Consider the following 26,425-nt stretch of genomic DNA (forward strand, 5'->3'; position numbering starts at 1 on the left):
CTATTGAGTGGTCATTTGTTGTTGATTAATTTTGTTCCAAGTGAATAAAATCAATAAATTACAGAAAAAACCAATAAATTTAGTTCTATATGTAAAAATTCATCAAGTATTGATTTTTCTTAAAATTGTTATTATTTAATGAGTGGTTATTTATGAATCCTATGATTTGCTTGAAAGCATTGTAGTAAGAATTCTGTATATTCGAGAGGGTTTAGCATAGTTGGTTACTCTTGTACCCCTTATATTATATAACATGTTTCTTTTTTTTTTCTTTGCTGATAGAAAATCTTTCAAATTAAAAAAAACCACATTTCAGATAAATAAATTAAATAATTTAATAAAGGATAACGAATGCTTCTTTACGTATGATTTTTTTTAAAAGAATATGGAATTAATGAAAAACATTATGCACAAAAAAATGACTCGAGTAACAACTAAGTTCGAGTTCAACGTCGGGGATCTTGCTATCTCAAGCAAATGAGAACACTTCTAGACAGAAATATTTAAAATTGAAGACACATTGAAAATTTCTCTTATTGTATTATATATATGAGCGGATAACATTTAATTACAACAAGTTCTTAGTTTGTGGCGTTGATGATAATTGGTCCCATATGTTGAATGGTGGGTAGTATATCTGGTTTTATTGTTTTTATCCCTTTAGTTTATGGTGTTTATGCAGCAGATCCCAGTTGAATGACTTGCACTAATGGCCCGCACTAATGAAACAACAATCATATGTACGCACTAGCATAATATCGTTACTATTTTTCATTAATCCTAATTATTTTTCTCTTCATACCTCTCTTCTAGTTACATTTCTTATCGTATTTCGTATATATCTTTCACTTTTCTCTTCTCATTATTTTTCACTGATGACAAGTAAAAGTATACCAATCATTTTCCCTGATGAAAAGATTCCACTCCTTCATGGAGAAGCCAATGAAGCTCGTAAGACGGGAAAAAACACAGTGGTGCATGCTTTCTCATTTATCAACTTGTTTCACCGAATATGTATTAAGTTCGCGACTATTTGCGGCATAATTAATTGATAACCAATCTAGGTTAAGATCATTCTAATGAAAATAGTTTTGCATGAACATGATATTAATAGTGGCGGGGCATATTTACATCATATCACAGTATAAGACATCATAATCTATTACTATAAATTTTTATATGCTCTTGCAGCAGATCTTGTGCCACAACTCCACACAAAGCTTGTGATCTCTTATTAATCACTCTTATACCCATGTTCTTAAATCGTTAGAGGTTTAATTGGATAGTTAACAGAAAAATATTTCTTAGTAATAAATTTATATTTTGCCTTAAACATACTTGACTAAAGATTGAAGCACTTTATATGTATATGTAAGATTAACATTTAATTTGTTTATTGTAAGAATTGAACACGGTATATAACAATCAGATATTATATTCAACCAACTAAACTAGACTCCCTTAATGATAAACATTTAATTTTCACAACTAGCCATTTCCTTTGATAAACAATATGTAAGTATAGATATAACATCTTATACCTTTGACCTTCATAGCCTTGAAATGGCATTCTGCCATTTCCTATAAAAAATGCATGATGAAAGAAATTTAAAATGTATAAATTTTTTAAATTTTGGAACAATTAAATTAAATTCATATAGTGTTCATGTTTTTTTTAAAAAAAAGATGTCACAAGATTCGGTGGAAGTTAATATTTATAAAAAAGATAAGAACTTCAAGTCAATAGAGTTCTTCAAACCTACGATTAATATTCTTTCATCTCATAAGTTATTTTTTGTAAGATACGTAAAAGATAATGTACATCTAGATCTAGGCTATGCTTTCCCTTTTTCTCTTTCAGAATGCACTCCCTTTTTTATTTCTGGAATGACCAAACCGAAAGGTAAAAAATATTCCAAAAAAATGCAGAAAGCAACAGCCCTGGATCTAGTATGCTAGGATTGCACAGTGGGATAGAATTTGTTGTCTAAAGGAGAGAGGGTTTAGGCATTACAAAAATTCGATGAAGCACTCACAAGGAAGTGGAACTGGAAGGCATTGACTAAAAATAATAGCTTATGGTGCAAGGTATTGAAATCCAAATATAAGGAGTTAAATGGGAGTAGGGATATCTAATAAAGGATCGGTGTGGTGGAAGGGTGTAAGGAAGATATGGAGAGGGGTCATGATGAGGGTTGGGTTGGAAATAATATAAGTTGGAAACTTGAGAATGGACTGAAGACTAGGCTTTGGCATGAAAAATAAGTAGGATTTAAAATCTCATGTGAAAAACTCAGAAAAATGTTTATGAATTCAGGTTAAAAGATGTGTTGTGTTGGAGAAATGGGTAGATGGGTGCAAGGGAGGTGGTAGTGGGAATTCGGATGGAGGAAAGACTAGTTTGAGTGACAAAAAAGGTTGCTGAAAGATTTCATGCAGCTCATTAACACATCACAACCCAAAGAATGCATTAATGACAAGTGGGTATGGAAACATGACAACAGTGCAGTATATTATGTTAAATTTGTGTATGCATTTCTACAACAACCATATGATCATGATGGCACACCATTTTTTTTCCACTGCTTTTGGAAGATAAATATAACCTCTAATAGTGCGACGTTCAGGTGGAAGTTGTCACTTGACAAGATTCAAACTACAAAGATAATTGAGTAAGAGAAACATTTTGTTCAAAACAGGGATTTACAATGCCTGTTCTGCCATGTTGAAGAGGAAAACACTACATCAAAATATGGTTGCATATTGTATTGTGTTAAAAAATGAACGTAAAAAATTTTAAGTTTTTTTTTATATATTTGGAATTCTATAATTCTAGGTAATAAAAATACTTCAATAAAATTATTAGAGTTTCGGATACTTTTTTAAATACAATGTCGTAACTTTAATACAGAGTTTTAAATTTTCACTTAATTGAATTACTTAAATTTCCCTATCAAAACATGCCCCTAGGACAATTAAATCGTACATTAATGCATTATATGTTGTTCATTGAACTTATGTCCTGATACCAATTTGAGAAAGCAGATAAAAGCAGTTTACAGAAAAGAACGGAAGCCAATTTTACATGCCCCGTGCAAATAAGTACCTAATTTTACTTTTACAAGCAACATTCAGCATTAAGTATGTACAAACACATCAAGCAAACTGAATTCCTTGTTGCATTGCATCGAAACTAAAACATTAAACGGGTAATAGGTAACAAGATCACACATACTAAAATAAAAATGTAAGAACAAATAAATGAAATATGATTCGGTACAAAGCATTGAAGAAAAAAGCAAGGACAACACACGTTTGAGTCAAAACCCATAAATGCTACACATACTAATATAGACACCTCAGCCTTGAAGATAAGAAATCAGGGTACAAATTTAATGTCTTTGAAGTATTCATGCTCAAGAGCGCTCCTAGCAGTAATTCTTTTGCTGGGATCCAAGTAAAGCATGCTCTGGGATACAACATAAATGCACTAATTAGAAAGACATAAAACTTTTACATATATTCTCTTATAAACTAGAATAAATAAATTAGAAAATGAGGCTCTCTCTCCAATCTCAATCAAACATTCTCAATATTTTCTTTTGTTTTATCCCGTTTCTCAACAGAATAAAAAGCACTTTCTCCTCCTCACTGATGATGACATATGTAACTTTTGGTTACATTTTATCACCATATTAGAGAAACATTTATTTTTTTATTATTTAAAAATATTATATACGATGTTCCACTTACAGAAAGAAGATCAAGACCAGCTGGCTTGAGATTTGGAACCACAATTTTCAGGTCCTGCAAAGTACAAAATAAGGTTAAATTCTAAATTTTTATAGTAATGACAAAATCCATTTAATTACCTTAGGCTGCCATTTGGGGAAGGCTGATTTAAAATCAGGCAATGATGTCACTCCAGGCCATGTGTCTTCATTTGGTGTACCCATGATTCTTCATACAAGGAACGATGTGTCAAAATATAAGCAAACATTATGTAACTTGGTTTATTTATTTGTTACATGCCTGTTTGAAAGCAAAAGAATGTATTGTTTTCATTATATAGATTGCAATACTTAAAATATAACAGTTTCTGTACTATAAAGTTTAAAGCAATGAATTAACTGGTTGCCTAGAAATCATGCAATGATAACTAAAGGAAGCTTTGATTAAAAAAAAAGAGAGGATTTCTTCCATTTTCCCTCCCAAATCCTCAAACTGGATTATAAAGTATTGACAGAAATTCAACTTAATACAGATGGTTACCAACAGAATCCAAATGAGTGTCAAAGCACTGAAAAAAGTTAATGTAACAAGCATCTGAGAGATTGAGACTTCATAGTTCATACACATGCATATTATTTGCATCAGTCCACCAGAGTATTACATTTAATGTTCAGATACTTCAATCGGAGTCCCTATCAAATCTTTTTAATTCCAAAATAATAAAACTGCAAAAAAAGTATTTGCAACCTCCCAAATCATTAAGATCCACATTAGTCGGAAATATGCCAGATTGCCAGTACATATTTGTGTCACACATCCATTTAAGTCTAAAGACTGTTAGGGGAATTTGAATTTGGGCAGGCATTCTTTGTCAAGTTTTCAGCCAAGAGATTTTAATATGACTCCCAAAGAACAATAGAAATCATGGAAAAAAGGCTATTCACCTGAATATTTTAAACAATTCATCAATCTCAGAGTCCCCAGGGAAAAGAGGTCGTTGATTTACCATCTCTGCAAATATGCATCCCACTGACCAAATATCAACTGGGGTAGAATAATGATGGGATCCAAGCAAAATTTCTGGAGCTCTGTACCACAGTGTTACCACCTACAAACAATCGCCAAATCTATAACTCAGAAAAAGATAATTTGATGTTTTTACTGTCCCTCTACCATTGTACCTTTTCACAAGAATTATATTTTTTAAGAGAATCTACATCCATATATCTATCAATTTAATAAAATTATAATAATTTTCCATTTGCAAAAAAAAAAGTAAAAATTATGCAATGTGACTGATATATATATATATATATATATATATATAATTGATGAAACATTTAACAAGAGAAATAGCAAAGAACAATGGGCCTACCACTCTTTTTACCGATATTTACTTGTGAAACTCATACCACAACATACCAAGTTAAATGATTCATGAATTTTAATTTTCAAATTTATGAGAAAGGTAACAATTTGAGTATCACTTAGACAGATAGTACGAAACAGATCAATAATCTCTCAGAGTTTCCAATGAGGCAATCTCCTTACGTTAATTTGCAAAATTTTGAAGAAATTCCACTTCTTGCAACTCAGATAACTATCATGGGTTATTTCTAGTAAAAACAGTTAGAATTAGCAAACAATATTAATAAAGCAACAACACTCAAGCCTTTTATTTTATAGTCTTCTCGCATGGCCAAACCACATTATACGATATTTTATCATCTTCTCCCCAATTTAATAAGAGAGAATGGAAGAAAAAATGCAGGACAATAAGAAGGAGAATGCCAGCTGCAGGTATACACTAATGAATTTTAGATCGGGAGAAGAAATAACAAACTATCAATCTGGTCTCCAAGATGTGTTGCATTGTTTTAGCAATATAGGGCAATAACTAAAGTTTGGAGTTCAAAAACATTCAACCTAAAAATGCTGCATGAGTATTTATACTCTAGTACATATGCGCATTAATTTCAAAATTTAATTATATCCAAGGTCAGAACCCAGTACAGGGTAGCACACAAACCTCATGTGTAAATGTCCTAACAGGAATTCCAAAAGCCCTAGCCAATCCAAAATCTGCAAGTTTTAGTGCATTATTGCTGCGATCTATCAACAAATTCTGTGGTTTTAAGTCTCGATGAAGAACTCTACGTGAATGACAGTAAGCGATGCCACAGAGAATTTGGTACAGGAACATCTGCAGAAAGCATCATTTAAAAATTTAAATTAGCTCATCTTGTTTTGAAACCACGATAAAAATAAAATGTATTCAATTAACGATCCATAATAAGGTGGAAATACTTAGTCATGATCAAACAGACAAACAATGAGAATGGAAGTTAATGGGATTGGAAACTGAGGACAGTAATACAAAATTACAACTCTACTCATGCTCAGATACTTCAATATTGAGGAGGCAGGCAATGAGAAAAGGAGCCAAAATCTAATGAAATAAAGCTGCATGTCAGTACAACATCTTTATTGTCATACTGTAATGACTTGAACAAATAAAATAAAGTTTTTTCCTACCAAACTGAAAATAAATAAGAATAATTAACCTATAGATGTAGTTTATTTTTCCTTAAGAATAGAGAACTCTACTTTAGCATCTTCAGTTTTAATAAGCACTTAACAGCGCAAATCAAAATGCTAAAGGCCAAACTTATTATACGCATCACTTGTCTTCAGAAGCTGGAAACTTTTATGGACAAAGTCATACCAATTGACTGCTATCCACGTAACTGGTAAATGGTAATTCATCACAAAATTCATGAGACATGTATATTATGTATGAACATGCATTTTGACAAGATAAAGTTATGTCGAAACCATAAGGGTATTTAATCATCATTGGTTCTCATATTTGCTTTATTTAATTTATGCCAAGACTAGAAAGTGGATAAGAGAACCAGGCATTTGATGGCTACACAGTATTTCTTGCTCTCTCTTATAATTATAACTGTTACAAAAAGCTCAAAAAACTACGAAGAAAAGAAGATAAGTCACACACTTTTAGTTGTCGTGGATCTTTTGCAAATTCTGGAGATGAATCCATGTGCTTCTTTAGATCTAAGTCAAGGTACTCAAAAACCAGATACAAACTCTTCTCATCATGTACTACATCCTGCAACCTGTGCTCCACACATACACCAACGATAATGAGGAAATGATTAAGAGATAAATAACATTAGGACAACAATGTACAGACTAAATGAAGCAAGCAACATAATTAAAGGAACTAAAGTCAATAGGTTTTCTTGGACCTTTCAATCCTAATTTTAATGGTATACATAACGACCCACAAGCATGTTTTTAGTGGATCTTATAAAACAGTGAAAACAGAATTATCGTAGCAGATGTTTTTCCATACATTGATACACACAAACATGACTGATCACATGTTTAAGAGACAAGTTATCTGTCAACCATGTCATGCCATGTTGGTATATATATGCAACATTGGAGTGAATAAGAAAATACATACATTCCTCAATTAATAAAGCATAAATTATCAGCAACATCGTCCTACACAAGTTTAACCATGCCAAAAAGAATCACTTATTCCCTATCTACCTTTTGTCATCTATCATTAAATACTTAAACATTGGTGTTCAACGCAGAACCAAAAGACCACAAAATGAACACCACGTCGAGACACCGAACATTAAATCTTCCTATTTTTTCTAATCTCTATCTCTACGCCCAGAGAATGTTGTTGCTCAGCACATGAATCACACAATTGAAGACCAACACATTCTTCAGAAACACTTAGCAGAGATATAATATACCTAACAATGTTCCTGTGCTGCATTTCTTTCAAGAGAGAAATCTCGCGAATGGCGGTGCTGGGAACCCCCTCATCCTCCTGCTCCAAGCGAATCTTCTTCAAGGCGATGGTCTCGTTGGTGGAGCGGTCGCGACCCTTGTAAACGACGCCGTATGTTCCCTCGCCTATCTTCTCAACCTTCTCGTACTGCAGAGTAGAGGGAAAAGAATCGAAAATCGAAACTGAAATGGAATGGAAGCTTCAAAACGCATGCGTTTTACCAACCTGTTCCATCAAAGCGGAAGAAACGGTGAGAGAGTTACAGTGCGTGCAGTTGCTCTCTCGGTCTCTGCCTCCTTTCTGGCGAGAGACTGTTACCTCTTAGTCTCTTACTGTACGCGCTTCCTCACATCCATATTCTCAGTATTCAATAATTTCAACTCTGGTAAATAAAAATTAAAAATAAAACATTTTTAACTTTTTACCTTTTTCTCCCCTACTTTTACTTTTACTATTTTTCTATTAAAATTATTTTCTTAAAGTTTTTCCTTCAACTATTGAAGTGGTAAGATTACTTTTGCTGGAAATGAAATAGTTAAGAATGAGATTTTTAAGAAAAAAATATATAAATTATATTTAATTATGAATCAATTTTTAGAAATAATATTAATTGACCTAACAAGTCATATAACATGTTTAAATACCCTTTAAAATGATGATTACTATTCCAAAACAATTATATATTACTTCATATTTACCGTAATTTGATAATTATCGTCACTCTAAACATGCTAATAATGTATAACCCGTAAAAAAAGTGAATAAGCCATTTTAATTCATAATACCTATCAACTTGACGAGTCAAAAGCATTAAGTACATTATATCCTCATCCGTCAAAAGCCATTTGGAATCTCGTGCAATGGAAAAAATACATATTCCAAGACACAAATGTAAAAGTAACTCTCTTATTACTTTTTTGATAAAACTATTATTATGTTTAATGAAACAGTTTGACAAAAATATCCTGATCAGTGAAATATATGAACCCATTTGGTTAATTTTCTTTAAAAATAAGCTTATTATTAGTTTACTTTTGTAACTTATTTGAACTTGATTCATATTTTAATTCTTTTTAATATTTTCATGTGATGTTGAATTTGATTTGATGAATTGATTTTTAAAAATATATTTTCTTATTTTTCCCACGTTTTAACTAGTTTTATTGAGTCAGCCAGTCAACTTTTATTTTATAACCTACTCAATTTTTTTTTACTAGGACAACCCGCCAATCCACTTTAACAAAAAGTAAGTTATATTTTTTCAACTTTCTTATATTAATGGGTCAACCCTTCTCACCTATTTAAATGTAAAATTAAGTAAAAAAAATGTGACATTTTATAGGGACAAAGTCACTGGGTTTGTGGAACGTGTAAAATTTACTAGCTAGTTTTAGTTATTTTATATATTTTATTCATTATTTTACAAGGGTCCCCACATACTTAGATCGATGCATATCACAGGGAGATGTGTATGTAGTAGTAGCCTTTTCAACGTACCATACAGTAAGACACACAATTTCGGCCCATTGCTATTAATGCTAATCTTAAAAAGAAAATTTGAAAAAGAAATAGAAATATATGAAAACAATTCCATTCACCAAATCCATGTTTGAAATTTTTAAAATTTTAAGTAAAATTTAAATTAATACTGTATAATTTTTGTTTTTCTAATTATGAAATTATTAATCGAGAAAGTTTAGTGTTATATTTTCAATAAATAATATAACTAGTTAAGCCTAAAAAAATTAACCATTATCTATCAGACTAATTCCTGCACCTACCGCGTTTATGTATGCAAAAGATAAATGCATAGATAAACTTATAGGAGCAGCTTTTGATTGAATTAATGAATGATCACTTCATTTACATTAATTTTAAACATTTCTTATGCATTTTTATATATGTCTTTAATTATACATTATGTATATCTGTTGAAATATGACTCTGAAATTAAAGGGAAGATCGATAGGAAGAAAAATTGCATTGTAATTTTTGGATACCTCGATCATTTTTTCCCCTTTTGGTAAGAAGAAAACACACAAACAGCCAAAGACAAACTCTACAACTCAGCTGAAAGTTGATATCCACTGGCTCAAGGTCCACCATCGCAACAACAAGATATAGAAAGGGGCATCTACAGAGCTTCCATGCTTGGCAATCTGCACACATGCACATTTGCCTCTCCAAAAATGTCATTAACCACACACTCTTAGCCTTGATTAAAAGAGAGTGAATGTTTACAAGGCTACCACTACACTTCAAGTGACTTGGAAACTAAGGAACAAGAAAATTGTCTATTAATTAGATAGCGTTCCTACAAAGAAATAGATTCACTCAATACTTTACAATTTATATGACCTATGTAAGTTCCAGGCAAGATTAAACACATGCTTAGCTGCTTAGAGTTCAATAAGGAGCACATAATCGAATGAAATGTTTCCTGAGAAACGGTGCACCCTCCTAATATACCAGGTTTGAGTTACTACCTCTTAATTAAAGAAATGCGAATTTCAAATATCCCATTCATTAATAACATGGGTTAATAAAGTCATGGTTATTAGATTGTTTCTTAGCATAATTTAACTGCTAGGAGAAATAAAATAGTTACTGTTAGTTAGGTTAAAATATCATTTACAGTCTGTACTTTATAATACACACTTAAATTTTGGATGAAACCTACAAAATTTGAGGTTTGAGTAGAACATACAAGATACCACCATGATGTGAGAGGTAAGAAGGCTTGGAGCAATAGACTACCCATGACAGTTGATAATGGTTCCGTTCTTCATACTATTTAACAATTTCCTTATGTAAATATGTATTTGATCATGAAATTAATTTCACCACACACCTGAATGCACTATTTTTTTTCTTCTCAACTTTCATTAATTTACGTTGAAATATCTATGAACCATAGATACTTTATGTAGCAATGAAAAGACAAATGCCGAAATGAGATATGAACACACTATCTATTAGGCTTTTCTTGAACTTCAAATGCACACAGGATCCATAAATAATCCCCCACATGAAGGCCTAAGGCCTAAGACTCACTAATCTCTTCTACCCCTTGTAGGGCGAAAAATGTTGTATGTATCACATGGGAATTGAAAGGACCAAATGTATATAATTTTATCTGAAAATTTTCCTCATCTTCATGAATTGAACATGTGCCCACATTTAATGATATATATATATATATATATATATATATATATATATATATCATTAGTTGGTTTACATTTTCCTTGAGTCCGTTGATGCTGTTGAGTGAGGCACGTATAATTATCGAATTTCTAATTGCTCCAATTAAAAATACGTAAAAAAAATTATGACAGATGATCAGAAAGTAAAAATAGCTTTTTAAAACTATTAATTGGCCGAGTTGCATGCGTCACGAGATGGAGGATGCAAAATTGTTAATACAGTATGTCCTATAGTTATAGTATTTGTTTATTAATTGGGGCTAAAATTAATTATAGTATGATGGTCCAGACCCACCATAAAATTCTACAGCTAAGCCTACTAACTAGGCACTGTGTTTGGTGGTTCATGGTTGGAAGCAAGAACCCCACATGCATCCCTTAAGATCATCCAGATATAAAGTCAGACTGTCCTCTTGCAAGTTGCAATTGGTTTGTTTCCTTAAAAATAATAAATGCAACACTGAGCAATACTGGAATATGGAGTGCAACTTAGAATGACGCAAACGCGGTCTATTGATCTAGCTATATATATAAACCCTGATCTAGCACTTAATAATTAGTTAAGTTGACCTACATTAAGTTGGGTCATCACTCATCACAATCAAATGGTCGCAAGCATATATAGAATCACAGCCGTCCAGATGAATATTTATTATAATTGATTTTGAATGAAATTAATTTTAAATAATTTATATTTAAATGTTTTTATCTTAAAAGCAAGTTTGTTATATAAAATTGAATGTATTTTTTTCATCTCAACGTAAAAGTTATTTTTTGTCACTTAAACTGAACTTTAAAGCAAAATCGATTTTACTTAAAAGCTAACCAAACATCAATATTTTTATACAATCGAAGTTTATCGCAATAAAATCAATTCCATTGTTATTCTTAATGAAACCGAACACTCTTGGTTGAATTTCGAGGACCGTGACCGGTGTAGTGCTGTGCATGTTTGAAACCAAGTTTGAAATGTGGATCTAACCCTTTCTCTCTACATCTGAAGATCAAAAAATGTAGAAGCTGCATATACTTGAGATTGCTTCTAGCCATGTGGATGTGATTTTTCATGTTTGAGATGAACTTAATTACTTGCTAGTAACCGTTAATTAAGCTGCCAGTGAGAGGATGACATATCCACACGTCATGAATTGAAGTGTCCCTCCGTGGCCAATGAACATGCTTAATTGCACTAGGCATCATCTAAAGATTATTTTAGTGAGTATGGGTTTAAACACTTGATTACTTTAATAAAAAAAATTGCAGTGGTCACATGTTTAATATTTTATACATAATACTGCAGTTATTATATATGAATATGACTAAATTAGATGGTCTGCTTCATATGGTAGGATGCTGATGATCCTCATTGGAATACAAAATCCTTGTTAGATAGAGTATGGGTGGGACTAGCTAGAAGAATCCCAGTTCAATGTTGTTTGTTTGTTTGTCTCATCGATCGGCATGCATGTCATGCAGAAACGTGGAGCAAGTGTTTCTTGCCCATAATAATGAATTTGCAAGACCCACCGGTGTCAAAAATTCAAAATAAATAGGGTTAAATAAGTTTCAGTCCCTTTAAAAAACATATTGATACCAATTATATATTCAGGGCATCTTCTTTCTTTCATCAAATTTTTTTCTAATTTCCAAAGCCTCATCAAACAATCACATCCAAATAGAATTTTAATGCTCACAAAATATCAAACAAAATAAACCACACATTTTTAAATCTTGTTTAAAATTTATTTTTCACAAATTCTTGAAAATTCCTAATTTGCACAACATGAAACTCTATAGTAGCAAACAAGCTTGTTCGAGTTGTCTTACACATCTGGCATGTAGCTAGCAAAATAGCAAACCATGCATCAAAACGGCTATTTATTTGTGAAAATTTATAAACCTTAAATAAACTATTATGGCAGAGACTTAGAGAAGAGGTGGGAAAAGTTTGACAATTCAGATTTGAACCCAGACATGGTCAAGATGGGGAGAAGATCACGAACCCAGTAGTGCAGATATACAACCATTTGAAATCGGCCAATTTTATTATGATACACATTAATATGGTTAAATAAAAAAATAAAGCCACATGGGTAGATTGAATTGTTCAAATTCACAATTCAAGTGTAGTTTACTATAACAAATTTTAGGTGACTATTCATATGATTATTACGTGGATATTGTATGGGAAATAAACAGTAGCATTTATAGTTGGCGTAATAGTAGCTCTTTTGGAGCGTATGATGTGAAAATCAAAACCTAGCATGACAAAAGGTCCTGAGAAGAGAAAGAAAAGTTAGGGGTGATCAAGGTTTTCACTGTGCATATAGTAGATTCTCAAAATGTCTCATCAAAGATAATAATATATAGGTCGGTGATTCTCTTGGTGATCATTGGTCCATCGAATATTAAACTTGAATTCTTTAAATTGTAAACAAGATTATGGGGAGCAAAACGTTTCAGAACCTCATTGTAAAAAAAGTAATCAAGGCCCTCAAGGTCTTATCTGTACATGTGTCAATATATTAAGAAGATGATTTAAGCATATATATCAACTTTGAATGTTTTCACAACTCACAAGACGTATTCAAATAATAGGTCAAGAGAATCCTTTAAGGAAAATAAAGTCTAGTATATTAAACTATCAAATCTTAGATTAGGCTTCCTAGTTTTACTAATTAATCATTGTCCTTTATCATTCCGACACATATACTAAAGTAGTAGTTCCGAGTTAATTGTATCGATCCCAGTCTTATGAAAATCATTTTAGAAGTTTAATTATCCTTAAAAGTTAAAAAGCCATCTTTAAGCCTCTCAATCATTCTTTGGCTCTTAATTCTGTTCCTAATAAACCTGTCTAGTTAATTATATCTTTCATACTTCATAGTTGTAAATTATGACCTCTGAAAATGATGAAAAAATAGCCTGATTCCCATTAAAAGTGGCTTCTGAAAGTAGATGATTTGCATAGAAAGAACTAATCTCAACCACGAGAAATTGCATATATACCATATGGCTTGTGAGGTCAATTCATTTTGACTTTAAATGAAGTAAGTGGTCCTGGATGTTCTTAACCACGCACTCTTCTCTTCGATAATATATACCATATATATGGCTTGTGAGATCATTCACTAATTTGTGTCAATTCATATTTTTTGCATAATTCCATAGTCATTTAGTCATTAATGGAGATGTTTGTTACTACATGATTTGGATAATGCATCTGAAACGTTTGCGGAGAATTATTGACTAATGTTATGTGAGCGCCGAATATTACTGTAGAAGTGAACTAGAACTATAAAATGGATAATCAGATAAGATTGCAAACCAAAATTAATGGCTTAGTCCAGAACAAAGTTTGAGAATTTTTAATGTGCATTTATTTTGGTAATGTTGGATTTTTTTTTTTCTCCAAGAAATCAATTATGCATGTTAGCGGTATAGGAATTTAACTTTGGCTCTTGAAATCACCATTATCACATTTTGAAGGTTCTTGGAAAGATAGATTAACAACTAATGTTTACTCATGCATGAAGTTACATTCCTCCATTATATATAAAGAGGAAGACTTGTGAAGACTTAAAACATTCTCATTCTTCTCAATCTCATATGAGAAATCTTCTTTAAAAGAAAAGAGAGTGTGTGTGCGTACGTGTGTGAGAGAGTTCTTGTATATATGTACCTTGTGCTTCTTAGATTTAATTACATGACACTCTTTGAGGCAAAATATGATGTTTCCCACGTGACGGTGTGCAAGGAACGGTTCTGTATCAAATTCCGCAATTCGCAGGTTCTCGTTGCTAATGATTTAGAGTCATATGAGCTCTTGTGAAATGTCGGGAAGATTGTGGAATGGTGGGGGAAGTTGGACATTGTTGGGCCAAAGCATGGTTTTAAATTCCACAATCACAATATTAAGATATTTTTTACACTTTGCTATCACATTATGACTACAGTTGTAATGGTATTAGCCGTATTTAGTGGTAATGGTATCACCCGATAATGTGATCACAATTATGACCGTAACACGTAGTTTAAAATCACTTAAAAAATAATTGAGGAACTGCCATTTTTCAATGCATTTTATGGTTCACTTTTGCCCTTAAAACCTGTTTCTGAATTAAAGAAAAAACTTAAATTTAGCATTAAAAGAATATCATTGTTGAGTCGTGAGAATGAAGAAAAATCCTAACATAGCTGCAATATACTACTATATGTTAAAATAAAATAAAAAATGGTGGAGTCAGATTGAATGATTCGAAAGGTTTCTCCGATAAATTCGGCTACCTGTCGCTTCTTTTATTTCTCCTCAATTGTTTTGGAGAGGTGACCATTCTCTAATTTTCTTTTAACTGAGAGAAAAAGAGAAAGAAAATAATACTCAATTACTAATTAATTTATTAACAAAACATCAACATTTTTTAATCTTTGATGATAGTATTAGATAAATTAGTGATATTCCTACACTTAAGATTCCACGCCTTTTATTCATAATTAATGATAAATAAATTATTAGTTAGTAATATATTGATTATGATATTTTTTATTTTTAAGAAATAGATTATTACTGTAGTTTGTTAACTACTACGAGTAATAAATACACATTAATTAATTTCTCATTGGCGTATAAGAAGTGTAGTAGTATAACCTAACGTGCATAAGAAATATTTTTCATTATATCTCACCTCTAAGTTCTAACACTCATTTTATATTTATATTAGTCCTACCATTTCTGTTTTCTTGTTAGTGTTTAATAAAATAGTTGCGTAGGAAAGGGAGTGCTTGGAGCCATTTTGTGTCAAAAGTCAGCGGCTGTGTTATTCAATTCTCTTCTGTGAGTATTTGGAGAAAGGAACAGTCAGTTTTCAACCTCCGAGAACCTGTTCATTTGCTTTTTCATGCCTCTTAGCAACCAGAATAAATCCCATTTCCTCAGGAGAAAGTTTTCACTCTCATTAGTCATAACCTCTTAATTATCATAAAAAAAAACCTATAACCCTCTCACACATACATACAACAAAATTCCTAGATTTGCATGTATATATCTTTATAAACTCTGCAAATTAGAGGCTACAAGAAGTCTATGTTCCAAAACATGGCACTGCTAATTTCATCCTAATTTTGAAGCCTTTTTCTCTAAGGAAAAAGCATGTGCAATATCCTTGGCACAATTATGGAGAACTATCAAGGTGATTTAAGTGACATAATTCGTGCTAGTGGTGCATCATATGGCAGTTGCAGCACGGGAACTTCATCATCTGAAGCTGCTAATCCCTTCTCTCGTAATTATCACTTGCAGTTCTCTTCTGATCCCATGATTTTCTCTTCTGTTTTGGAAGGGTTTAATAGCAACTTTGGTGATCCATTTTCAAACATGAGAGATCCCTTTCTACACGAGCTTGATTTGCCTCTCTCTGCCTATTTTAATAGCACAAGTTCATCTGCAGAAATTAAGAGTTCTGGGGCATTGGAAGAAGCAACTTGTTTTGGTGGTGGGGTTGTTGCTGGTAGTAGTAGTAGTAGTAATAGTTGTGTTTTGGCACAGAAGATTCTTGATGAGGATGATATGAGAAGGCCATGTAACAGCATATTGTCAAACATGATTCAGATCTCTCCCAATGATAAGTTACCCATCTCGCCAGTGGTGGATTCTTTGTCAAGGCCATTCAAGCCTTCTGGTGCGGTTTCAGGTCACAACATGATTGATGCAAAGACCTCTTCAGATTATTGCTTGGTGGACAACACAAAAGTGCAGATCTCATCTCCAAGGAATCCAGGTCTTAAGAGAAGGTGAGTTATTATTAATTAATTAATTAATAAAATCTTGCTAACCAATATGCTAAAGGTACTAATTAAGAAATTAAATTAAAGGAAAAAAAATTATGGGAAAATTATAGGAACTTAAAATTTTTTATCAACAACACAATTTTATATATTTCAATAAAAATAATTATTTTTTAATTTTTAACAAGTGTCATAATTACATTGGTTAACATTTTCTAAAATAATAGTAGCCGAATTAAATGGGGAACTGGTTCCAAGAATTGAGTCAAAGTATTATATTTACATATGTGGATTAATTTTATGTTGGCGTCATAAATTTCCCAAATGGAATTAATCACAGTCATTTTTGGAAACTTAATTTTTTGTGAATTCATGATGAGATAGGGATAAAGTAGGGTTTGGCATGAGTGAGGTAATTCTTTTGTCTTACTTTGCAAATATGTTTGGTTGACTGCATCTGGTCATAAAAACTAAGCATTATAATCAGTTTTCATGTTGGAAATAGTTCATAATGTGATTAAGACTAAACATGGTGCATCGGGGCCTTTATAGGGTTAATCCACCTGAAAAGCAGAGCTAGCTAGATAGGTGTCACCGTAAGAGTCACATACTGAGCTTTCAAGAAAGCTTATCGTAAACTACTTTTCTTCCGAACACACCTGAAATGTCCTGTTCCTTTGATCATCAGATAGAAACCATATCCCTTTTTCTTGGCCACAAAATTTCCACTATTTCAGTGGAATTAACACCTAACAAGAAAGTTTAAACTCCCTAGTTTTTTATCAGTAAAACAAACAAACTAGTTTAATGTGGGAAGTTATTAAACATTCTATTATCTCTTTAATCATCATATACATGTGCCTACACACATACATATGCAATTAAGAAATTATATTTTTATAACTCCGTTTTACAATTGTTTTTATAATTAGGAATTAGAGAAGAGAGAAAGAAAGAAGCATTGAATAAATAATGTAATAGAAAGACACAGAGAGGAAAAATTAGTTATAAAAAATATGCATAAGAATAATGTAGTTAACTCTATGAAATGTGTTGTTTAGTTAAAGTTTAAGGGAAACTAAGTAAGTGATGATACTGTTGTGTAATTGCAGAAAGAGCCTGGCAAAGAAGTCGATTTGTGTTCCTGCACCAGCTGCACCAAACAGCAGACAAAGTGGCGAGGTAGTTCCTTCTGATCTGTGGGCTTGGAGAAAATATGGTCAGAAACCCATTAAAGGTTCTCCATATCCAAGGTAAGTTGGTATAGTGTGATCTTTCTTGGAAAGAGATAAGGTATTATAATGAAGATTTTGCCTAACTTCTTTAAACAAAGAATGCACGTAAAGTGACAAAATTTAAGTACTGTATTTTAGGTTTTGCATCTTTTTTTTTATAATTAAATTTTGAATTTTATTTTGACAATTGTGCAATAAAGAGTAACACTGGTAAAGCTTTAATTTCAATTAACGAATAACACTAAAAACACTTAAAGTACCATGCATATTCCTATAAACAATGAGAAAAATAATATTTGTTTTTACATATAAATTAAACTATTTGGTAAACATAAACTCATTTAAATTAAGGGTACACACACATATATATGTGTCTGTAATCTAATTCTTTTCACTTATCATATTTATTTATTTTTTATGAATTGATGGTTCAAAAATATTAAAAAAAGAAAAAGGTTTAAGTATAATATTATTCTGGTAAAAAAATAGTATAATATTATAAAAGATTTCATCTTCATACGTTTTATAAGTGTTAAAATTTTTACAATATTAACTAATTAGAAATTACTTTAATTATAAACATCAAAATATTTTTTATTAAATGTAACAATATTTTTCCATACACAACAAAAATTTGAATGACCGCATAAAAATATAAGGACATCTTCCTTGTACTTTATTTATCAATAATGTTTTTATTTATAAAATAATTAGAAAAATTATTTGATAAAACCATGGGAAACTTGCAATCTTGTTGTAAGATGTAATAAAATTACCTGTTTCTTTAGAGTATTTCCTTCCTACCTCTCCAAAAGAAAAATGATCACCTCAACAGATAAAATTAACATTATTTTTCAACCATACATCATATTTTTATTATTTTTATTGGGTGACAAGGAAGGGAGCAAGAAAATGAGATGAGGTGGTATGAAATCCCTTGGCAGTTGTGGTGTTTTTCATTATTTCTCATCCAGTGCTTTTTGGTCACAGTTTGAGCTTTAAAAAACCACTAGGTAAAGTTATCCCATTATATATATTCCAAAAGCTTTCTATGGCAATTTTTTATATTGGAAGAAATTTACTGTACTCGCGTGAAGCAAATTATATTAATGGTGCGCAACATTATCTCATTGGTGCAGGTGATGGAATTCTTAGTCCTTCACAATACCAGTATCATTTATGGACTCTAATGTTTGTATCTCTCTCTTGTTGCCACATGTAGGGGTTACTATAGATGCAGCAGCTCAAAGGGTTGTCCTGCAAGGAAACAAGTTGAGAGGAGCAGAACAGACCCTAACATGTTGGTCATTACTTACACGTCAGAGCACAACCATCCATGGCCAACACACAGAAATGCTCTCGCTGGTTCATCTCGATCCCAACCATCAAAAAACAACAACATTGCTGCTTCAAAGAATGAGGAAGAAGAGGAGGAGGAGAGCAATAGTGACAGCAATAAAGTAAATAACAATGTCTTTGTGAGGGAGGAAGAGAAGCAGCTTGAGATGGATGATGTAGAATTCTGTGATATTGGAGTCCCTTATTACAGGCCAATATCTAAGATGAATAACTACCTACAACTTGATCAGGGCTTGTTTGCAGAATTTGGAGAAATAGAAAAGGATCAGTCAGTAAACCTATTGTCTCCACCACAAGGTTTTGATGATCAGCAAAGGGAATCCAACGCTTTAGATTCATTCCATTTCTTTGACTGGAGAGGTGATATTTAACAGCACCAAATACCACCTCATTTGAAAAATTTAAGGGAAGGTCGAATGAGTATAATATGAGAAAATAGATTATGTATGTGTTGAGTAAAACGATTTTATATCATCATTCAAATATAATTCTTGTTAACTTTTAAAATAAATATTTTAAAAATCATACTAATAATTATTTGTAATCGAATGATAATGTTAAATTAAATTATTAATATATAACTATTAAAATCATATAATATATAAGACCTTGAATGGCAAGCATGCACCACCTCCCTCACAAAAACCTTTATAATAAGTGCAGGTCATCATCAGATTTCAAATGTGTCATGTGGGGGAGATTTGAGGAGATCATAAAACCACTTTTCTTGTTTCTAGTTTTTTTAATTTTCTTTTTTCTTTACCTGTCGTTTCGCATAACAGTGGGGGGTGGGGGGTAAATTAGTGGAAGAAAAATGGGATTCTATATGTGGGAGTGCTGCTTGATTGGAAGCACGCACAACGAGTCCCACGTTCCTTTGGGAATATTGGTGGATGGGACAGAAAGCTGAGGAACAGAAGATTTTAACAGTTAAAACAATTTCTAGAGACTTTATTGATTCAAAAGCTCCCTGAGTAGATTAATGATTAAAGGATGAGAGGCTAGTCTTTTCATGCTTTCAAGAGGGAAAAATTATTTTAGGTCTCCCCTTGGTCATGTGGATTATTTCAGAAAGTGATAAGAGAAATTAAAATAGGTTCTGAGATTTGAAATTTACCTCCCGGGTGAAATTGATGGTAGATCATAAAGAAAATAAAGAAAAATATGGTAAAACAAAGTAAAGTGATGATATATGGAATCTCCCAATAAGGGGTGATTTACCTAATTATATAAGTACTTATCATGCTACTCATAACACACCCCTTCAAGTTAGGGTTCATCAGTCATCACCACAAAGCGAGAGCTAGCAGTATTATCCACACGATGTGGGACTCACAACATGTTCCCTCGAGTCAGGGCTTGTCACTACAAAGTGAGGGCTAGTGGCACTATTCACACCACCGGGTAGAATTGGCGGTCAGACATCCGAAAGGTCCCCTTAAAAATCAGTTTATAAGGAGGTGACCTACCCAGCTATATAAGCATTTATCGTCCTCGTTAACCACCCGATGTAGGACTCGCAACACGCCCCCTCGAGACAGGGCTCGTCACCACAAAGCAAGGACTAGCGGCACTATCCACACCACTGGGCAGAACTGGCCCTGATACCATGTTAAAGTTCGGCCAGACATCCGAAAGGTCCCCTTAATTAAAATCGATTCATAAGGGGGTGGCCTACCCAACTATATAAACACTTATTATGCTCATCAACCACCCATGTCTGGCCGAACTTTAACATGGTATCAGAGTCAATTCTGTCCGATGGTGTGGATAATGTCGCTAGTCCTCACTTTGTGGTGATAAGCCCTGACTCGAGGAGGCATGTTGCGAGTCCTACATCGAGTCGTTAACAAGCATGATAAGTGCTTATATAGCTGGGTAGGTCACCCCCTTATGAACTGCTTTTTAAGGGTACCTTTCGAATGTTTGGTTGAACTTTAACATGGTATCAGAGCCAGTTTTGTTCGGTGGTGTGGATAGTGCCGCTAGCCCTCGCTTTGTGGTGACGAGCCCTGACTCGAGGGGACGTGTTGTGAGTCCCACATCGGGTGATTAACGAGCATGATAAGTACTTATATAGTTAGGTAGGTCACCCCCTTATAAACCAGTTTTTAAGAAGACCTTTCGAATGTCTAGCTGAAGTTTAACAATATGAGCACTAGGTCTCAATGGATCACATTTTAACAAAGTACATATTATATAATGCTAACATAAAACTTGACTCCAGATATGACATGCATGAGGGGACATGCAAGCTTTGATTCCTCAGTTTTCTGCCTCTTATTATCCCCAGACTTTTTTTTTATTTAATGATTACTTGATATGTTACTATTCAATAGTTTTGAAGTTTAATGCTATTGCTTTTCACAAAGATGATTCTATTGTGTCTTATCTGTTTGTACCAGTATTTGTAAAAAATAATCGGTTTGTACTAGCTAGTAGTTTCTGATAGCATAAAAAATCCAGCAAATCGAGGTTGGCTTTTAACTATTTTGCATGTGCAGGCTATTCAACTTGTCCATGTAGCCTTATTATAATTCCTCTATCATTTGTATATGATACTACTATACTATATAAAGCCATAACTTGGGCTCGACAACTTCTCCAAGGAAGGAAAATATTAAGAGGTAAAAATATGTTGTAACAGTTAAGAATATAAAATGCTTTTCTACAATTTCTTGCTGCATTACAGATTTGATATGAATGAGTTTGAGAGATAAGAAAAAAAAATAGAAAGAAATAAATACAAATGATAGTAGTAGTCTCATATAAAAAAGGAAGAGAGAGATCAAAAGTAAATAAAGTAAAAATTAAATAAAGAAGAAAGTGAGTGTATATTTATATTATTTTTTATAAATACACATATCGTAAATAGAAAAGTGTAATTTTTCCTGAACTCACTGTTTTATAGATCTTGCTGTTCACTAAAAGCATATAGTTTTGTTTTCTTTGGGTAAGCTGTGAACTTTTACCTTTTTGGACTAAATAATTATGTGAATAATATTTATGCTGTTTTCACGTGGCGACACTATATTCAAATAGTTACTTCCAACCATCTTTGGTAAATAAGGTAAGACCAAATAGCCCCACCACCCTTTGAAATCCAGCCATCGGAGGCCCAATTGGTTTGGACTGAAGTCCAAAGCTTACCTGCCTTAGGTAACATCGATGCTCATCACTCATCAGCTAATTCACGCACCCCATTTTTAACTTGGTGTATCTCATTTTTTGTATTACAGATTTGTAAGTCAAAAATAGGATGCCTTAAAGAATTACCCACTCATCAGCCTACCACAGGCCCTTGAGCAAGCATGAACTGAACTAATTAATTTATTTACTAAAATCTTAATTATGTTTTTAATCCTTTTATAATGTTCAGTGTATAATTTTAAGCTCTAATTGTTTTTTTTTTCAAATTTAGTTATTTAATATTTTGTATGTCCTGTCAAATTTTATTTATCCAAAGTTCTCAAATTTTTATTACTTATTCAAAATCTTTATGAAGCGAATCGCTGAAACTATTGGCCACGTAAATTATATATATTATCAATTGTAATTTATTTTTTTAGTCATGATTAACATAATACACAGTGAATGAGTAGAATAAAATAACTTTTGGTTTTTTTAATGTGTACACATGGATATATGGAGTGAAGTGATTAAAGGATAAAACTTGATTAGGTGCCAGGCCAAGGATTTTTTTGCTGTCATTCTTCAATTGAGATTAAAATTTCACCTTACCAGTTACCAACTCACGCATTAGTAAAGATCAACGTTAACTATATATTGAGGAGTGAAGTGAAAGTTCGATTTTAATTAAAAAAAAATACTAAAAAATACTTAGGTATTTTGTATATATTAATTAATACTAATATATTTATTTCATATAAATATGGCATGGCATAACCTTGCATTTTCTGATGGTCCATGGTCCTTTTCCTTGTAATATTAATGCTCTTCGGTACTTCTGGTACCAATTTCTATAAAGTTCTTTATCTTTGCCGATTTTGAAAAAAAGCATTAAATTACTCAAATATAATTAAAAACTATTAAATAGCTATTACATTTTTTTATGATAGATATTTTTCAATATTTTTTTTCTTAAGACGTGCTAGTACGTACACACACATTAGAGAATCTTATTTATCATAAAGGTACTAAAGAATTTCTCCTATGATTAACCCTCTTATAAAAGACGTTTTTTTTACTATGCGGCGTTATTTGTTTGATTTCCACGACCACGTGAAGCTTATAAAACGGGTCGGATAGGTTTTTGAGAGTAGTCAAAGTCAAATGGGATCTGTGAAGCTGAACTTTGATCATTATTTACTACCCGCAGATTATTCTAGTTTGACACACAAAAGCTAATCCAAATGTGCCGGAAAATACCACTGTAATGGACCGGTGATGGCCAAATTAATAAGGACACAAAGCTGTTTGTCGACAGTGTTTATACAGCTAAAAAAAACAGAAAGAAATAAAGAAGCTTAATTAGGATACTGTTTGACTCAATTACGACGAGTGGATAGTAATATTATAAATTAATAATAGACTACATGATTGTAGTTTGTAGACCAAGTAACTGTTGTGATTTGTGAAACCACGAGGTGGTCATTATTCGCTATTGTATTATACTGTATCCGCAGTAACATATGCCAATGAGCTTCTTTCTGTCAAAAACATTGAATTACACTATATTATGATTAATCATTTCATTGCAACATTGTTTTCAACGAAGACTAGGATAACCATGCTGATCCCATGCACAAATATATCATATTAATTTAAGTATATTTTTTGAATTGGAACCTATATCCAATAATACCACAACCCGTAAGATTTGTCCATTGGAAACTATCTCCAATATAAGACCATAGCCAATAAGTTCAGTCCATTGAAACTATATCCATAAGATCACAGCCCATTGGAGCGCAAAGACATGCACAACTTATATGACCACTTACGTACACGTAGCACGAGTTAACTCGAATTAGGAGACATGCCATGATGTCGATAAATATATATATATATATATATATATATATATATATATATATATATATATATATATATATATATATGTATGTATGTATGTAGTATATATATAACTGATTGAAAATCTATGGAAAGATGTCACACTTTAGCATTCTCATTCTATTCCTCATAGTCTTATCCTTCACTCCAACATTATGCAACCCACGAGACAAAAGTCCTTCTTAAAACCAAGAAAGAGCTAGGAAACTCAACCACTCTCTCCTCATGGCTCCCAACCACCGACTGCTACAACAAGGCACCAACCAGACCCAAGCATACCGCGTCAACGACCTCGAACTCTCCTACCTTAACCACCCCAAATTCTACCCTATACCCCCCTCCATAGGTAACCTTCCCTACCTCGAATTTCTTTCCATCATCAGCACCCCCAACATCGTTGGCACAATACCCTCCACCATCACCAAACTCACCAAGCTTCGTGATCTCTATATCAGATTCACCAATCTCTCCGGCCATATGCCCCATTTCTTGTCCCAAATCAAAACCCTCAAAGTCATCGACCTCTCAAACAATTGCAACGAACTCTCCGGCAACCTCCCTGCCTGGCTCCCTTCTCTCCCCAACTTCTCCGAAATCTCCTTCGACGCAAACCGCATCTCCGGCTCCTTCTCGAAGTCGCTCACAGGATGATGTCGCTCACCGACAACCGCCTCACCGGGAAGATTCCGGCGAAACTGGCGAAGCTGGACTTGAAGTTTGTGTACTTGTGTCATAATATGCTGGAGGGTGATGCTTCAATGCTGGGCCGGCTTAAGGCCCAAGCAAGAGCTTTAGGTCCCAAAAAAATTCCAAATTTTTTTAGTATTAATATACTTAAAAAAATTATTGTAAAATTATATTTGAAAATAAATTTTAATTAAAATATTATAAGTAACTGTTAATTTTTTTATTGGTACCGTAAGTAACTCTCCACCAATATCATAGTTTTATTTAGAAAAAAAAGATTTAATAGTTGATAGTTAAAGAAACCCAAAAACTTTTTTTTATTTCTATTCTCTTTAATCGATAATTTTGTATCACAAAAAATCTGAAAAAATAATTTTAAATAAAATAATAATAATTTTAATAAACTATTTCATAAGTAAATAAAAAATCACATTCTTAAATTTGTTTTAGACCTCTCAAGTTCTTGAGCCGCCCCTGCTTCAATGTTTATCGGGTCAAAGAAGCACACATGATATATCTGAACAACTCATTTACTTGAGAAAAGAAAAAAATATAATAGTTTCCTTGACCAAATATTATCATAATTATTAACAAGTTATTTATTATGTTTTAATTTTGGACAACTAATGTCTTAGGACAGTAGTTAAATGAATATTAGATATAATTAAATACTTATGGAATTAATGACTAATTAAAGAAAGAATTTATATAGTCTGGTAATGAGTTTGAGCTCTATGATGACCGACAATATTGAATAGAAGAAGAAAATAGTTTTTTAAGTCATTCATATGTTAAATGTGTTAGCTTGTTTGACAATAATATTATACTCTAGAGTTAATCTTGAGCTGTAAATGATGAAAAAAATATTATATTATTCTTCTATTGATCCTTAAAGGTAAAAGATATTACATCATGTTATCTAGACTGTTAAAAAGTATCATTAGATATATCTACCTTGATTAGTTAATTAATTTATTATTGGTTTAGTATTGAAACTATGGAATCACGCATAAACGTGTAGGTCAATCTTTACAAATGAAAATAATTTATTTGATAATTAAATTAAAAAATTTAATTTAATCAAATAAATATTTTAGTAAAATATTAATATATTTCTAGCTAGGATCAAAAATATAATTAATATAAAAAAGTATTACAAACATAAAAGTTATTTATAAAATAAGAATAAGATTATACTGTTACAGATCAAGATCAGATTATATAATTAGATAATTAGTTATGTGATTAATTATAAATTATTTTTATCTTATATAAAAAAATTACTTAAAGTAAAAAATATAATATAATTTTTATTTTTATAAAAATAAAAAAATAAAAAAAATATTTTAAATAATTTTTTTCTTAAAAAAAAGACTCAAATTCATATCTGTTTGATATTCAATGTCTTGTTATCATCGGTCATCATCTTCACTACTTCAGTATAATATTCAAAGTAACAAAAAAACGTTAGACCCAAAGTAGATAAGAATGGAAAGATTTAAACTGTGACCAGATTTAATAATCTTAATAATCAGTTTATGGTCCATAAAGAACAA

At 32.0% G+C, this 26,425-nt stretch overlaps 3 protein-coding genes across 4 annotated transcripts; 2 read left to right on the plus strand and 1 right to left on the minus strand.

Moving 5' to 3' along the window:
• Nucleotides 1-3,056: 3,056 nt before the first annotated feature.
• LOC100795755 (cell division control protein 2 homolog) lies at nucleotides 3,057-7,936 on the minus strand. Of its 2 annotated transcripts, XM_006584510.4 has the most exons (8): nucleotides 7,790-7,936; nucleotides 7,527-7,711; nucleotides 6,749-6,869; nucleotides 5,762-5,935; nucleotides 4,677-4,840; nucleotides 3,873-3,960; nucleotides 3,754-3,807; nucleotides 3,057-3,469 (listed from the first exon to the last, which is right to left on the minus strand). In XM_006584510.4, the coding sequence occupies exons 1-8, from the start codon at nucleotides 7,796-7,798 to the stop codon at nucleotides 3,380-3,382; spliced, it is 885 nt and encodes a 294-aa protein (XP_006584573.1). In that variant the 5' UTR covers nucleotides 7,799-7,936; the 3' UTR covers nucleotides 3,057-3,379.
• Nucleotides 7,937-15,544: 7,608 nt separating this feature from the next.
• On the plus strand, nucleotides 15,545-19,645 carry LOC102669548 (probable WRKY transcription factor 35). The gene is made up of 3 exons (XM_006584935.4): nucleotides 15,545-16,560; nucleotides 17,667-17,807; nucleotides 19,012-19,645. The coding sequence occupies exons 1-3, from the start codon at nucleotides 15,920-15,922 to the stop codon at nucleotides 19,517-19,519; spliced, it is 1,290 nt and encodes a 429-aa protein (XP_006584998.1). The 5' UTR covers nucleotides 15,545-15,919; the 3' UTR covers nucleotides 19,520-19,645.
• Nucleotides 19,646-24,278: 4,633 nt separating this feature from the next.
• Nucleotides 24,279-25,512, plus strand: LOC100798936 (polygalacturonase inhibitor 2). Its single transcript, XM_041018426.1, is given in 5 exon segments — nucleotides 24,279-24,355; nucleotides 24,357-24,439; nucleotides 24,442-24,830; nucleotides 24,833-24,977; nucleotides 25,505-25,512. Coding segments are annotated over 5 exon segments (702 nt in total).
• Nucleotides 25,513-26,425: the final 913 nt, after the last annotated feature.

This window comes from Glycine max, chromosome 8, assembly GCF_000004515.6.
Source record: "Glycine max cultivar Williams 82 chromosome 8, Glycine_max_v4.0, whole genome shotgun sequence".
Classification (NCBI taxonomy): Eukaryota; Viridiplantae; Streptophyta; class Magnoliopsida; order Fabales; family Fabaceae; genus Glycine; species Glycine max.